The sequence below is a fragment of the Peromyscus maniculatus genome, chromosome 2 (genome assembly GCF_049852395.1).
Source record: "Peromyscus maniculatus bairdii isolate BWxNUB_F1_BW_parent chromosome 2, HU_Pman_BW_mat_3.1, whole genome shotgun sequence".
NCBI lineage: Eukaryota > Metazoa > Chordata > Mammalia > Rodentia > Cricetidae > Peromyscus > Peromyscus maniculatus.
In genome coordinates, this window is record NC_134853.1 from 166,158,974 (window position 1) to 166,175,740 (window position 16,767).

General features: G+C 42.0%; 1 protein-coding gene across 15 annotated transcripts in view; it reads right to left on the reverse strand.

The window, feature by feature from the left end:
• The window catches only part of Kif1b (kinesin family member 1B), a 143,067-nt gene that overhangs the window by 11,506 nt on the left and 114,794 nt on the right, over positions 1-16,767 (reverse strand). For all 15 annotated transcript variants that reach the window (XM_076563513.1, XM_076563506.1, XM_076563510.1 and 12 more), the window contains 8 exons: positions 15,677-15,743; positions 12,828-12,912; positions 11,745-11,850; positions 3,994-4,108; positions 3,093-3,226; positions 1,926-1,987; positions 750-895; positions 355-594 (listed from right to left, as the gene is read on the reverse strand). In XM_076563513.1, coding sequence (XP_076419628.1) covers positions 355-594; positions 750-895; positions 1,926-1,987; positions 3,093-3,226; positions 3,994-4,108; positions 11,745-11,850; positions 12,828-12,912; positions 15,677-15,743 — 955 coding nt within the window. The remainder of the gene's footprint in view (positions 1-354; positions 595-749; positions 896-1,925; positions 1,988-3,092; positions 3,227-3,993; positions 4,109-11,744; positions 11,851-12,827; positions 12,913-15,676; positions 15,744-16,767) is intronic.

The window sequence follows — 16,767 nt, forward strand, 5'->3', positions numbered from 1 at the left end:
TGTTTAAGAAAACATAGAAACAAATACCATTGAAAATATTTACAGCACTCCCAGGACCCACTGCAAAGTCCTGGATGCCCCACATAGGACCCACCCCATTCCTGTCCCTCTACCACGAGTTCCTTACTAACATGTACTTCCAAGGACAGTTCACGATGACGCCACATCTATAAGACACACCACTGTGATATGCTTGTTACCCAGTCTCAAGCTTAAGGGCAAGAATTTATCCTTATTATTTCTACATTCAGTGTTAGTGTCTTCCAAGAAAATGGCTGAAAATGAAAGAACACAGAGACGATCTCAGTCCCCCTGGTGATGGGGACTCTAAGCGAAAAAGAAGGGACTCCCTACCTTTGTAGCCAGTTCTTTCTCTCGGTCTACCAGGCTCTCGATGTCTGCTGAGTCATAGCCGCTGCTCTCACTCGGCGTGATGGCACTTTCAAAGGTGGTGGTTGAGATCTGAGAAGACATACTGGTCGAGGTACTAAGGGTCCCACTGCTGAGGCTGGGGGACAATGAGTCACTCAGAGACTTGGGTATGCTGTCACCAAGTCTCTCCCGAAGCAGCAAGAAGTGGCGTGTTTTTTCCACCTGAGAATATGAACATCATTATCTAAGCTTATTAAGTGTTTTAATAGGCACATCATTATGCTTTCATCATCACAGAAAACCAACAGTTAGCGGAGGTCCTGAGAGAAGGCAGGAGTAGGACTGAGTGGCTGCTATCCTCCCTGAGTCCTCCATACCTCATGCAGCAGCTCCAGCTTCTCCAGCTCCCACTGGTGCTCCAGGATAAGGCTGTCTCCACGAGGTCGCCAGCCTGCTAGGTTCTCTTCTCCCCGCACATATGCCACAGACGTATCCAAGACTTTTCTCCTCCGCCTCTGCATGCCTAACAAGAAGAAACATATCTTTTTTGTTTTTTATACCCCCAGACAAAAATCCAATGTCAATTTAGGTCAAAACAAATTATTAACTCTTATATATATTTACACAGCAAACTAAATTTGACCTTAAAATCTATGAGATTTTATTAACAAAATCGATGTCGGGAATAGTGGCACTCTAGCAGGTAATGTTTGTGAGTTTGAGGCCAGCATGGTCTACACACTGAGTTCCTTGACAGTCAGGGCTAAAAAAGAGAAAGAAAGCCAGGTGGTTGTAGCACACAGCTTTAATCCTAGCTCTTGGGAAGCAGGTGGATCTCTGAGTTCGAGGCCAGCCTGGTCTATTACAAAGTAAGTTCCAGGACAGCCAGGACTACACAGAGAAATCCTGTCTCAAAAGAGAGAGAGAGAGAGAGAGAGAGAGAGAGAGAGAGAGAGAGAGAGAGAGAGAGAGAGAGAGAGAGAGAGAGAGAGAGAATAAATCCATGCCATTCTCCCAAAACTATTCTCCAAGCTTGTTAGTATGGGCCCTGCACAGACTAAACATAAACAAACACTCTACTATTATTAACCTGTCCCAGCCCTTACTACGAACCTCTGATGATTTCCCAGGTAAAGCTGATGTTGTTACAAGCCCAGTAATGCAAGGCTGACAAACGATCTTTGCTAAGGTAGTGTAGTAAGCAGCTGTGAGTTTTCTGAACAGCTAGGCATGGTGGCTCAGAACCTGTGACCCTGGCACTTGGAAGGCAAGAGAACTGCTCTAAGTTGCAGGTCTGCCTAAACAAAACCTGATCTCAAGAAAAGCTTTCTAAGCCAAAGTTATTCTAATTCTCAAAAAGTTTATATTTCACAGCCTAGCATATCTTGTTGGACACCATTTTCACAATGACATTATATATCATAAATCTTGTACTTATGTATCTTACCCACGCCCCAAAACTGGTTTGTAAAATACAGAGTTTCTAAAAGACATGACTAAGACTCCGATTTTTTAATAATACTCTTGAAGCATATGGTATGGTAAGAGCTTACCTGGACTACCAGTATCTGCCATTTTGCATAAGCTCAGTTCATAAATTCCAGTAACTCGGTTGCTATGTGAAAATAAAGTAGAGCAGCTGCTGAGTTTCTTGTAGCACAAAAGTAGGGAAACCTAGATCTGCTTACTTAGGAAAAGCAGGGCTTCTCAAGGGCCACAGTTCCACACTTAGATACACACACTGCCTTGTTCATTTTTACTTACTGTGAGTGCATGTGTGGTGGAAGGACAGCTTGGGGAGTCAGTTTTCTGCTGCCATCGTGTGAGTTCTAGGGCTCAGACTCAGGTCTCAGGCTTGATGGCAGGCCCCTTCACCCCCGAGCCACCTTTCCCATCCTAGCTAAGACACTGCTTATTTTTATAGTAACTGTTAGTTTGTTTACTTGTCTTTTCTTAAGAGGAGCTTATTTTCATTTTAATCTGTTATTTCAATAGGATGAAAAGAATAGGATAAACTAGAAAATTCACAACATAAATGAGGAAATGAAAAACTTCTTTTCGTGACATGAGAGAAGACAGGAAAATGTCTGACTGGAATGAAATGATCAACAATTCGGGGCACTGTGAACAGAAAGGGACTTTCAAACTTTCATTGTTAATTCTTATTTTATTCATTAAGCTGGGCGGTGATATTCATGTATCTATGCCATATATTCTCAAATGTATTTTTATGCCTTAAATATGTACAATAACTTTTTAAAAAAGATTTATTTACTTATTATTTACTTATGTATACAGTGTCCTGCCTGTATGCATGCATGCCACAAGAGGGCACCAGATCTTATTACAGATAGCTGGGAGCCACCGTGTGGTTGCTGGGAATTGAATTCAGGACCTCTAGAAGATCATCTCTCCAGCCCCTTTACAATAACTCTTACAAAGATGAAAATATCAATGGCAATCTGTTAAAAATATGATTAATAGTGACAATTAGTCCTTGCAAGTATTTACTATACAACATTCTCCTGTCCTTCATCAACTCACACATTCATTAACATTTATTACACGCCACCATGTGAGTCACTGCATCTTAGGTATCAGCCACTCAATTGGCTTATAGATTATTAACTTGCAGCAGCAGACAGGGTACCTAAGGGCTGTTGTTTCTTTCTGTTGGACTGGGCAAAGACCTGGAAACTAAACTTGTTTCAAAAACTTACGAGTCTGGTGACTTTGAGTAACCACTACCAAAGAGGCTTCGCAGAGAACGTGGCGGTGAGATCTTGGCATCTCGGGAATAGAAGACCATGCACACATCCTTGGTGATGACGGCTGGCTGGATGCAATGATCCAACTGCAAACAGACAAGATAAGGTGCTGAATGAAGACAGACAGAGCACCTGTGATAAGAGGCTGTACAGTAGCAACTTGGAAAGCTGGTTCCAGCCGTGGAGATAGGCAGGCTTCTGCTTCACCAATGATTTCAAAAGCCTCTCAACAGATAGTAATGGAAGGTCAGGAGCCTTCATGATGAACACGTTTCTTTTCCTTTAAAGGAAAATGCTATCATTATACACCGTTTAAAAAGGAAGAAACGGGGACACAGAGAGAGCTTCTAAGGACATAGGGGCTGTAAATGACAGCACAAGGATTAGAACTCAGGCTCAGGTCAGGATGGTGTTGCACACCTGTAATCCCAGTACCTGGGATGTGGAAACAGAAGCACCAAGTCACCTTCAGCTACAGAGTGAGTTTGAGGCAAACCTTGGCTACATGAGACTCTGTCTCAAAAAATAAAATTAACAACAGAAGAACTCAGCCTTGTTCCAAGACTTAGAACTATTAGTTTCTGGTACGCTCAGGAAATCATGGTATGAAACTGTCTTAACTGGTGATTGGGTTCCTGAAGCTTAAGTAATTAAAAAAGTTGTTATCTTTTGACTAAAAAGAGCCCTGGAAAAGAATCTAAAACAATCAGAACAGTTACAATCAAATAAAGTAAATCAAATAAACAATTTAAGGATATGGAGAGAAAAGGAATGAAAAATACGTTGAAATTTTGCTGACCGCTCCCTGTCACTGCCCACTTCTCAGGGCCTGCTCAAGTTCTGGGTCCCTTACCTCCAGATAAGCGGATAAGGTCATGTAGATCTTTTCTCCGTAAGGTGTCACTCGGTTCAGAAGGAGGGAGTTATGTAGGGAGCTGTCCCATACAGCCTCAAAACGGTAGAAGGTCCTGAGGTCAGAAAGACAATGTGTCAACCAAAAGCAGCTGACGTTAGGGCAGCAGAGGGATTGCTGGTGAAGGGATCCTAAGGAATCCCATGTCAACCACTGTGCTCTCTGTTAATCACTCTTTTAACAAGGAAGGAACCTTGGCAGGTGCCCATCATCATTTAGGGACACTTAGCTGTGCACTCCATCATAGTTTTTGATAAAGGTTTTGCCTATAAACATGAAAACAGCAACAGCACTGTCAGGAATGGTAGCACATGGCTGCATCCCAACACTCAGGCAGTCAGGACTGCTGAAGTTTGAGGCTAGCTTGGTCTAAATACCAAGTTCCAAGCTGGCCAGGACACAGCACAAAACTCATTCTCAAACAAAACCAGCCCCACCACCAACACAAACTGTGAGAGCATTCAAAAGAATTAAGAAGAATGTGGACAGAATCTGGAAGAAAAAGACCAAGTGAGCCACCCTGTGTGTTTTAGTAACAAGATAAGAAGTAAGGACTCAGGAACTGTCAGCTTCAGTCCTCACATCCCCGGAGATCTCAAGTTCACAGACAATTCTGCTGATGCTTAGAAACACTGTAGCTGGGATGCTAAAGGTGGGAACAGGCAGAATTGAATTATGGAGAATGTTATTTCAATGAATGAACACAAATTGAGCTATCAATAGGACAGAGTAATTTTACAACACCAGAGGCAGTTAATTATTCTTCATTCCTTCTGAACCTGTCTGAAAACCAACCGTGAATTTAAAAATTAATCATAAGCTGAAGTTAGCAGACATCCACAGACTAGTTTGTTAAGTTCTTCAAGTATTAGTTTTTCCTACTGGCAGACATGACAGACAGGTGACACCGGTGGAGCTACAGGTGAATTCCAAGTTCTGGACCATTTCCTTCTTAGAATGACGACGATGACACTTCATGGGGAGATGCCTCACCACACTAGCTCTCGAGCAGAACAGAGCTCACCTGGATCACACAGACAGAGTGTTTCCTGTCCCTGCTCCTGCAGTCCCATTCTTCCTTACACCTTCTAAACGGTGACTCAGTCACTGGTTCTGCTTTCCTAGATTTCCAATGACAGTCAACAGGCATACCTTCTATCTAAGCACACCCCATGCATCTTCCTCCAGAAAACATGAGCAGAGAATTTTCTGGAAGTGAAGTCCCTAACCACACCCCATCTTTCCAGTGCCCAGGTTTGAGGTGTGGCCACTCCCCTCTGTAGCTGTTCTTACTCAGTTCTTTTCTAGAATGTGACTGTTTCTCAATGTCGAGTTTGGGAGGCAGTAAGTGTGGGTCAAGAAAATTCTCTGTACAGATTCAGAAGGCATATAGAGAGCAACAATTAATGAGAGAGTCATCAAGTAATCCAAGTGTAACAAAAATGCCAAACAGAGGAAGCCTTTTTCATGGCTTACAGATTCAGCAGAAAACCTTCATGCACTCAAAATCCTGTTTAAAGTAAAATCTTTATTTCAATTTGGTTTAAGAAACATTCTCATAATGGGAGACGATACTCAGCAAAAGAACTCCACCACACTGAGAGTTGTTCTTTTATTCTGTCCCTACCTGTCAAGGTGTCTTGGGTGGGACGGCACCCATCAGCTGGCAGGGATGGGGACACAGGCTGAAGTAATAAAGAAGGCTCACTTAGAGCAGTAGGCACTATGACAGATTTCTATCACTGTCTCCTGTCCTTGTGCTTATTCACTCAGTCCTAAACCCTCACCCAGCATCACCTAGGCCACGCCTGAGACTTCCTGGCATTCTTCCAGTTGAAGCAATATGTGCAGCCATGGAGGAAACTCTTTTCATACTTCATTTTCAAGTTAAGACTTCACTTAATCTAAAGCAAAAATTTTACTAGCACAAACCTGGCTGAGACAAAGGGGAATTTTGTTTCTAATTTAAAAAAAACTTTATTTATTTTGAGACAGTGTCTCACTATTTAGAGCTGGATGGCTTGGAACTCTATACAGACCAGACTTGCTTCAAACTCACAGAGATCTGTCTGCCTCTGCCTCCTCAGTGCTGTGCTACCATGCATGGCAATACCATGGTGTGTGTGTGTGTGTGTGTGTGTGTGTGTGTGTGTGTGTGTGTGTGTGTGTGTGTGTGTGTCACAGAGGAGAGTCAGGTGGGACTATTCTCCTGCCAATGACACACCCTGTTGAGTTCACTGGAAGAATCTCTATGTGAACAGATGATATCCAGACTAAGATCTAAACTCATTATACTCATTCATCTGCCAAGTAACAGTCTGGACCACTTTTTCATGTGTTGTTGGAACACAGTCTAGGAATGGAGTTGTGTTAGGAGAATTCTGAGTGTTTGTGAAAAAACTCCAAGAAAACAAGACAAGAGTCTTGTGACCTCAGTTTCCTCAGAACACAGAACTATCCTTGGAATGTGTTTCTGTGCCCTCCCAGGTGAAGCAGTAGGAGTGAGCTCACTTCAGATTATTCATTACAGCTGGCTGTTGTTATCTGTTTATCGGCCTCTATGGAAAAACATGTTTTTGCCATGTGCAGCTTTGTCCTTGTGATTGTACACTTTCCGAATTCGACTCCTCTTAACCCTCGAATATAAATTGTCTGATACTCTCAATAAAGTTGGCTATCGCATGAGACTTTAATCCACCTAATTTTTAGGCTATATTCTCCCAGCTTCCACCGCCTTTAAAGTGGCAAACAATGTATCATCATTTTCTTCAGTTTTCTTTCCTAAATCAAGTAAAAGAAATAGGAAAACACTTCACTATCAAGAATTTTTTCAGCCAGGCGGTGGTGGCGCACACCTTTAATCCCAGCACTCGGGAGGCAGAGCCAGGCAGATCTCTGTGAGTTTGAGGCCAGCCTGGGCTACCAAGTGAGTTCCAGGAAAGGCGCAAAGCTACACAGAGAAACCCTGTCTCGAAAAACAAAAACAAAAACAAAAACAAAAAAAAAGAATTTTTTCTAGTCTAAAAGGACCTTTTTCCCCCCATTCCCAATTTTTTTCTATCCCCCCAAAAGAAAAATGTGTTAAGATATACAGATAAAAAAGAAATGTTTTAAAATACATGAGGCTATATGTTGTGGCACACGCCTTTAACCCTGACACCTGGGAAACAGAGGCAAGAGGAGCTCTGTGAGTTTAAGGCCAGCCTGGTCTATACAGTGAAACTCTGTCTTTAAGGAAAAAAAAACAAAAACAAAACATAAGATAATAAACAAACAAACTAACAGACTAACATTTCTTCTTACAGACTCAACCACCCAAATAGCCAGTTTGGTCTGTGTGGTGGGCACAGAACAAAACAAAGAAAATGAGTGGGATCTGCAAAGCTGCAGAGCAACAGACCTTTCCATCTTTTGAGATGGGGAAGGAAAGGGGGAATGTCAGAGAACAAAGCCTGAAATTTCATATGAAATGTAAAATATTCTATTTTAGGATATAGAAAAGGACAACTTGAAGAAGCGTTTAAAAATCAGTGAATGAGGACTGGAGAGATGGCTCAGAGGTTAAGAGTACTGACTGCTCTTCCAGAGGTCCTGAGTTCAATTCCCAGCAACCACATGATGGCTCACAACCATCTATAATGAGATCTGGTGCCCTCTTCTGGCCTGAAGACTTACAGGCAGGCAGAACACTGTATACATTAATAAATAAATAAATCTTTAAAAAAAAAAAATCAGTGAATGGAATGAGAAAATAATTTAGAGCACTAGGTCATTTGAGAAGTCACACATGAAACTGTACCCACATCAGTAGAACCTAAGGCACCAGTGGTATTCTTAGGTTGCAAAATAAGGTCTTGCTCTGTTCTAGGTACAGCTTAGGTTTACACAGGGACTAAATCACTGAATCAAAACAGCAACCAACACAACATAGGACAGAAAGCATCCTGGTAATCTAGAGTCTCTATGTGCAAAAGAGCAACACAAAGTACCTAGGAATATCCTTATCAAGAGAGAGCCTGCAAAAACAGAAAAGGCTTTCATTAGTCTGGTGACCAGAGAGAGAGACAGAGAGACAGAGAGAGAGACAGACAGAGACAGAGAGAGACAGAGAGACAGAGGGGGGAGGGAGAGAGAACAAATATAGAGAGATAGAAGCACAGAAAAAAGTTTGTTGTTTTTTTTTTTTTTAAAGGCAAAATATGCTAACAAGCAAACTAAATTCCAGTGCACAAATAATGAACAGAGAACTCTGGGACACAATCTGACAAGGGACTTAGAGTAACATGGACCCTTCTCTTGAGACTTCATTAAGAAAAAGGATGGACATGCAAGGGGATATGGAGATCAGATCTATTAATCACTCCCCATGGGGACCTTGTACTGGATATGGTAAGACACTGCTGATGAGCTAACAGAAAACCAAGGCAAGTGGTTAACACATTGTAGGTGTGGGAAGAAAGGGAATCGAGACCTTGTCAATTATTCTTTACTATCATGTATAAGATGATAAAGAAAAAGCCCTTAAGACACATATATGGTACTACCAATGTGCAATCTATGCATTCAACTTAAACACTAGCCCTTATATAACTAGAACATAAGTCCTCTTAGTTCAGCTCACTTAGCAACTCACCACACTAACCTATGAGCCTGCAATGGTTAAAACTGTGTCAACTGAGCAGGATTAGAATCATTCTCGGAGACAAACCTGTAGGCGTGTGGGGTGTGTGTGTGTGTGAGAGGAGAGAGAGAGAGAGAGAGAGAGAGAGAGAGAGAGAGAGAGAGAGAGAGAGAGAGCGAGCGAGCACTTGTCTAGATCAGTTAACTGAGGTGGGATAAGTCTCCCTAAAGGAGAGCTGTGCCATCCCATGGCCAGGGTTCCAGACTGAATCCACAGAAGAGAGTGAGCTCAGTGGTCATCACTCTGCTTCCTGACTGCAATGCCCCAGCCCAGCTGCCTCAGGCTCCTGCTGCCTCACCATGACAACCACATTCCAGAACTGCAACAAATCCTTCCCTCCTGAAGTCGCTGTTGCCAGGGGTTTTGCCGTAGCGACAAGATAAGTAACTCATACAGCTCTCCATCTCCCTAAGAGATAAAAAAGAATATTCCAAACTAGAGAGGTATCTCATATGTCTAGGATATGGAACTGGGGTCACAGACAGTTCTGAGCTGTTATGTGGGTCTGAGAACCCAGTCTGAGTCCTCTTGAAGAGCAGCCAGTGCTCTTAACTGCTGAGCTATTTCTCCAGCCCCCTCAAATCTCTCTATGCCAGCTATTATAACCATTTAAATTTAATTAAACAGTAGGCATATCAATCAAATATGAAGGTAAAAAGAACTTTCTGTGAAGACCAATTTAAATGATTTTTTTTCTAAAGTGAAAATTCTGAATGATTTAATTTAGGTGTTAAATTTAGGTGAGATTTTTTTTTTCTTTTAATTAAGACAGGCTTTCACTATGTGGCCCACAATGGCTTCTGACTTTAAATCCCTCTTCCTCTCAGCTTCCAGTTCTTGTTTCACCAACTAGAAAATTACATGATATATTATGAGTATGGTTTTTTTTACAAGAAAGAATCAGAATTCCAACAAATGATCCCATAATTAAATAAAAGACTTCAACCTATAGCAGGAGCTTGATAAATGAATGTGTACACACAAAGCTTCAGTTAATACACAGAATGTTCAGGCTGGTGAGACAGCCAGCATACGAAGCTCAGCAGCCTGCCACTAAGCATGATGACCCGAGTTCACTTTCCAGGACTCACATGGTGGAAGGAGAAAACTGACTCCAGCAAGTTGTCCTTTGACTTCCATATGTGCATACCCTCAGACAGGTACACAAAATAAAACATAAAAGAAAAAGCTCAAGATGTCTCTCTTTCATTTAAGTAAGCATTTCTAAACTTCTATTATACAAAGCTTGCTGCTTCTAACAAAGTCAAATTCACTTCATATAGGACCTGACTTGCTGCTGCCTTGGGTCAGAGGACTTTTCAAGGTTATGTCCAGCACAAACACCATCTACTTAGCAGCCACAGGAAATTTAACCCATTTTTCAAAGTTCCAAAGTTATAGTGATGAATGCCAGATGAACACTGGCTATAAATGCCTGGCAGGAGAGAAAGTCATGTGGTGTCTGTGCTGACTTCAGAGACATGGTGTTGCTATGGTCTGCCTAGGAAGAGGCAGCGCTACCTTCTCCCCAGACACAACACCCCTTCATACCCACTCCTTTCCATAGGCCCTGCCTACTCTCCTTACATGCAGAAAGGCAAGCACAAGTCTGTTTTTCTTTTCCTATGCAAAACTGTAATATAAAGAAAAATTAACCCTGGCCCAAGCCTTTTCATTCTGTCTCTGCCTCCTGTCTCACCCCTGCCCCATTCCAACACACACATGAGCAAGTTTTCCAGGGCAGAAAGCAGCACAGAGAATTAACTGCTTACTGCAAGGGCAGTGTCCTCAGCCCACAGTGGATGTGCATGGGCTCCTGGTTCCCAGCCCTTCCAGCTTCAGGAGGTGGATTCTCTGAGACAACAACCTAACCTTCTTCCTGGCCCAGGTGAGTCAGGCACCCCAGAGACTTAGCTCCAGGCTAACATGGAAAGGTGGGCTATGTGCTTTCCGCACTGCTCATCACACTTAAAAGAAAATTTATGGAGAATTTAGTTTAAAGTTAAAAATAAAACCCATTACTGATAGGAGTCACTGTTGTAAATAATAGCTCATAGTAGCCGGGCGGCAGTGGTATGCCTTTAATCCCAGCATTCAGGAGGCAGAGCCAGGAGGATCTGTGCGAGTTCAAGGCCAGCCTGGTCTACAGAGCAAGATCCAAGACAGGCACCAAAAATACACAGAAAAACCCTGTCTCAGAAAAAAAAAATAGTTCATATTAAATCATCAACTTTAGGGCTGGGCAGTGGTGGCATAAGCCTTTAATCCCAGCACTCGGGAGGCAGAGTTAGGCAGACTTCCAAGTTAGAGGCCAGCCTGGTTTACAGAGTGAGTTTCAGGACAGCTGGGGCTACACAGAGAAATCCTGTCTCAAAAAAACCACGAGAAAGAGAGAGAGAGAGAGAGAGAGAGAGAGAGAGAGAGAGAGAGAGAGAGAGAGAGAATGAGAGAATGAGAATTTTTAGGCAGCAGGTTGGGCAAGAGAAGAAACAGATTTTTATTTTAAGATTTATTTTTTACTATTTTAAATTATGTGTACGTGCATGTTAGTATAGGTAACCACAGAAGCCAGAGGCATTGGATCGCCCTGGAGCTGGAATTATAGACTGAGTCACATGATATGGGTGCTGGGAACCAAACTTGGGTCCTCTGCAAGAGCACTAAGCCCTTTTAAACAATGAGTCATCTTTCAAGTTCTGGAAACAGAATTTCTTTTTGCTTTTAATTTAATGAATTAATTAATTAGAGACAAAGTCTCTCTATGTAGTCCTGGCTGTTCTGAAGCTTGCTATTAGACCAGGCTGGCCTTGAACTCATAGAGATCCTCTAGTCTCTGACTCCCAGGACTGGGATTAAAGGTGTTCACCACCATGCCTATTGCCTAAAACAGAATTTTTGAAGAAGGGAATTCCTATCTTCATCAGCACTGAAGTTGTCAGAAATAGGAAATCTCATGGGAGTCCATCAACAAGCACCAGGCTGACACTTCTGTGTCCCATGATTATCTTACCTGCTGGAGTTGTGGGAAGACTTCAGGGACTTAGCAGAGATGATGTTTAGGGAAAGGATAGCATCAACAGCAGCTTCATCTACCTCAGGTTTATTCCTAATCCGACCTAAAAGAAGGGATAAAGAAACCAGAAGATGAGCATATTAAAAACAAGACATAATTCTGTTAAATCAAAAGGTCTGGTGACACAGTCCTATAATCTTAGCTACGTAGCAGAAGGATCACAAGTTCAAGGCCAGCCTGGGCAACTTAGTGACATCCTGTCTTTAAAAAAAAAAAAAAAAGATAGGAGCTAGTTTAGTGGCAGAACATGTGCAAGACCCTAAGTTCAATCTTAGGTACCATATCTCAGTGGAGAATATCTGCCTAGATGCTCTCTCTTCCTCTGTTTGTTTCTGTCTCCCTCTCTCTCTCACACACACATTCTTTCTTTTTTTGAGACAGGTTTCTCTGTGTAGTCCTGGCTATCCTGGAACTCTCTCTGTTGTCCTGCCTCCCAAGTTGTGGCATTAAAGGCCTGTGCCACCACTGCCCGACCACACACTTTTCAATCTCTGTAATTAGGTGCTTAGAGATCATTTGAATAAGTCTAGGATCCTACATGATTTCCCAAGGTTGTCTCATTTTGTTTTACTATGCCAGGATGGAGGCCAGATCTTTTCATATCTTAGGTAAGGACTCTACCACCGAACCATGGCACTGATTTATCTAATTATTTTATATCCAACTAACTGCACATTCAGAATTAGCAGAGAGTTCTTCATGATCTTCTCATAATTTCTAGCTCAGATCCATACTCATAGTTAATAGTAGGACGGCATACTAATGGAAACTGGGAAGAGGAGTTTCTTTTTTTTTTCTCTTTTCTATTTGCAGTAGAAGGGATTAAACTGAGGACTTGGTATCTACTAGGCAATCACTCTACTCCTCAGCCACAACACCGCACTCAAAAGAGCTTGAAACTCAAGGCCTTTCTTTTCTCGACTCTGTGTTCTCCACATTTCTATACCTCTCCTGCACTCTGCATAGAATGATGACATTTCTTAAAAGCCAGGTTGTCCTCGGCTAACGGAACATACTTACCTACCACCAGTTCACGAACATCTTTCCAGTGGAGCTCACTGCCCTTCTCATGGATAATAGTCACTGTGATCCGTCGCTGGATGCCCTAGGAGATGGAACAAGATTACAATTAGAAGACTGTGTTAGAAACTGAACAAGGCAGTTGCTGATCTGGTTTTAAGAGATGCCTTGTAGGGCACAGTGTTTCACACCTGTAATCACAGCATGAAGGATGAGGCAAGAGGAATTCATGCATCCTGAGAGAGAGACAGAGAAAGAAAGAGTGGCAGGGGTGGAGGTGGGACAGACATAAAGACAGACACACACAAGAGGTGGGGGAGACAGAGACAGACCAAGAGATTGATTGATTGAGACCCTGTGATATGCTCTAGGGAGGTGGTTCTCAATCTGTGGGTCTCAACCCCTTTGTGGGTTGCATATGAGGTATCCTAAATATCAAATATTTACATTATGATTTACAGCAGTAGCAAAATTATAGTTACGAAGTAGCAACAAAATAATTTTATGGTTCTGGGTCACCCAAAATGAGGCACTATATTAAAGAGTCCCAGCATTAGGAAGGTTGAGAACCACTGCTCTAGGATAAGAACTCCAATACAACATGGATGGAAATCTGGACAAGTCATTTTGAGCAATGGCTGATTTTTTTTTTTGAGACAAGGTTATGTTGTGTAGCCCTGGCTGTCCTAGAACTCACTTTGCAAACCAGGCTGGCCTCAAACTCCAAACTCAGAGATCTGCCTGCTTCTGCTTCCCAAGTGCCAGGATTAAAGGCTTGAACCACCACCATGCCCAACGTGGTTAAAGTTTTTTAAAAGATGGGATCTTGTTATTTAGCTCAAACTGGACAGGAACTTACTAAGAAGCCAAGACTGTCCTTGAATTCATAATACCTCCTAAATGCTGGTATTACAAAAGTGTAGTAGCATACTAGGCTTTGAATGTAATTTAACCGAATGAGTAGGATCTATTTAAAAAGTGTATTTTTAATCCTTTCAAACTTTGATCATCTACCCCCATGAAGAACTTCTGGCTGGGCTGGGTGGTACATGCCTGTAATCCTAGGACTGGGAAGGTTGAGGCAGGAGGATCTCGAAGTTCAAAGACCTTGTATGGAATAATCTTTTTGTACACTGTGTCAATGTGTCACTCAGACTGGTTTAATTAAAAAGCTGAATGGCCAATAGCTAGGCAGGATTTTAGGCAGAGAGGATGCTGGGAAGAAGGGCGGAGAGGCAGATATTCAAGTAGATTCAAAGGAAGCAGCATGGGCACTACACAGTAAAGGTAACTGAGCCATGTAAAAGAACACAGATGAAAAGAAATGGGTTAATTTAAATTATACAGATAGTTAAAAACAAGCCTAAGCTATCAATCCAGCTTTTATAATTAATATTAAGTCTCCGTGTAATTATTGGTGAGCTAGCAATCCCAACAAAAAACTACCTATAACCTGGACTACACAGTAACACTCTGCTACAAAAAACAGTGTTAAGGACATAGCTCAATAATAGAGTACACGCCTAGTATGTACAGGGCTCTATGTCTGGCCTGTACAGCCAAAACCAAAACAAGAGAAGAAGAAGAAGAAAAACAAAAATTCCTCAAGCTAGGTTATGGTGGCTCAAGCCTGCTAACTTAGACAAATGAGAGGCTGGGCAAGAGACTCAAGGCCTGCCTGGATGACACAGTAAAGAAACAAATTAGTAAAGCCAAACAAAGACTACTGTCAGTGAAACACAAAGCTTCTAAACATTATGAAATGTATATAAAATTGTAGGAGAACAACACAAATGGTAGTAATTGAACTTAAATATTTTTCATACATAGATACAATGTATTTTGACCACAGCCATCCACTACCACCTCCCTCCAACTCTTCCTAAGGCTCTCACCTTGTTATCTTTTCTGCTTCACATCCTCCTTCTTTGCTATTAACACCCACAGTCCAACTAGTGCTGAACACACGTGCACAGGTGTGGGGCCATCCCCTGGGGCCTGGGCAACCTATCTATATCCACACCCTAAAGGAGACTGACTCCTCCTGACACCATCAACTAATGGTGAGTGACTCTTTCAAAGATGAGGCCCTGGAGGATCCTCCTCCAAACCCTTTTTGAAAAATAACTATTCTAGAATATTTTTATACATACAAAGAGTATATTCAAAAATAAAAACCAAAAATGGTGTGATGGCTACTTTGGATGTCAACCTGACTATGTCTGAAGTAACTAAAACCCAAATATGGCTGGGCACACCTATGAGGGATTTTGGCTTAATTAAGAATTTGAAGTGGGATGATCCACTTCTAATCTGAATCTTTGAGATGGGAACATACACCTTTAATGCAGATCTTTTGAGGTAGGAAGACCACATCTAATCTGGGCCAAACACTCTGCAGGAAACCTCTATAAGGACATGGAAGAAGGAAACCCTGCTCTTTGTTTGCCCACGCCTCGCTAGCAAGTCCATTCCTTCACTGACATTTGAACCTACTTCTTTGGGATTCCAGCATATATTGAAGAGCAACTGAGACATCCAGCCTTGTGGATTGAGCAACTACTGGATTCTTGGACTTTCTGTTCACAGGCTGCCAATACTGGACTAGCTGGACTACAGCCTGTTAAGTCATTCTAAAAAAATCCCCTTTATACTTTATCAGTTCTGTTACTCTACAGAACCCTACTACAAATAGAAATAGTATTTAAAGTTTTGTATTCAAATCCCAGCCATTTCCTACCCTGTTAAAAACAAGGGACAGGACAAAGCAAAAATGTTCTCCCACTTTACTCCCTCCAAATAGAGATGAAAAGTTGAGAAATGTGTTGTTCTCTCTCAGACTTCAGTACCTGGTGCAGCAAAAATGTCCCCTGGCAGGGTAAGCCTGCTGTATGGTCAACCACAGCTGGAATATACCTGTAAGAGTAAAAACACAAAAGACAGAAGTCAAGGCTATTCATCTGCCAAGTTGTCCTGGGCTGCTGTAGCCCTGGGGATCTGTGTTTTCTACACTCTGACCCCATGCAGGCACTTAATCACAGAACCACTTGTATCTGTCACCCTTTTCATGTATCTGTTTCTCACCATCTCTGCCTGACTGGAGTGCTAAAAGAACAGTGGGTTTTTTTGATTCCATCTCTGTCCTTTGCATAATAATTCAGTAAATAATGCATAACTATTATAGAACTGAGTGGAAATAAGAAGCAGATAGTTTCCAATTCTAAATATTTTAAGCTCCAGAAAGCAATTCATTCAGTAGAAACCATCACTGTGACTATGTCTTCATAGTGCAAGCTATGACAGCATTACAGATCTGTTTATGGAAAGTCACATTCATCAACGTGAGTTACAGAGCTATATTTAACACAGGGCCATATGCACAGCAGACATTTACTAATGGTTCATGGTGCTGATCATTGCTGATGGTGGTTTGCTGCATTACCCACAGAGAAACTCTACATGACAGTTACTCCCAAATCTGTGTTAATGGTTGCAGCTACTTGCCTCTTTCAGGCATAGGCTCTTTTATGTTCTTTCCAGGTCATTTTAGAAACAACTATAAACACTAATTGTATTATTTACTCTAACACAGCTCATAAAGACAAGGAAGCTTATGTTCCTGTTCATTTAGGAGAGTGGCTCTTTTCTAGGGAATATCTTTGGTCAGCACAGCTGGACAGAAGTGCTACTAGCCTCTCAGGTATAGGCCAAGGTACTGTGAAATATCCTACAATGCCACAGTGGAAGATAAAGTGGTCTCATACAGGGGCAAGATTGAATTTTTTTCTTTTTTGGTTTTTACAGACAGAGCCTCCCCGTGTAGCCTTGGCTATCCTGGACCTCACTATGTAGACCAGGCTGGCCTTGAACTCACAGACATCTGATTAAAGGCATGTGCCATCACACATGGCTAAGGTTGAAAATTTTAATCCAGGGAAAT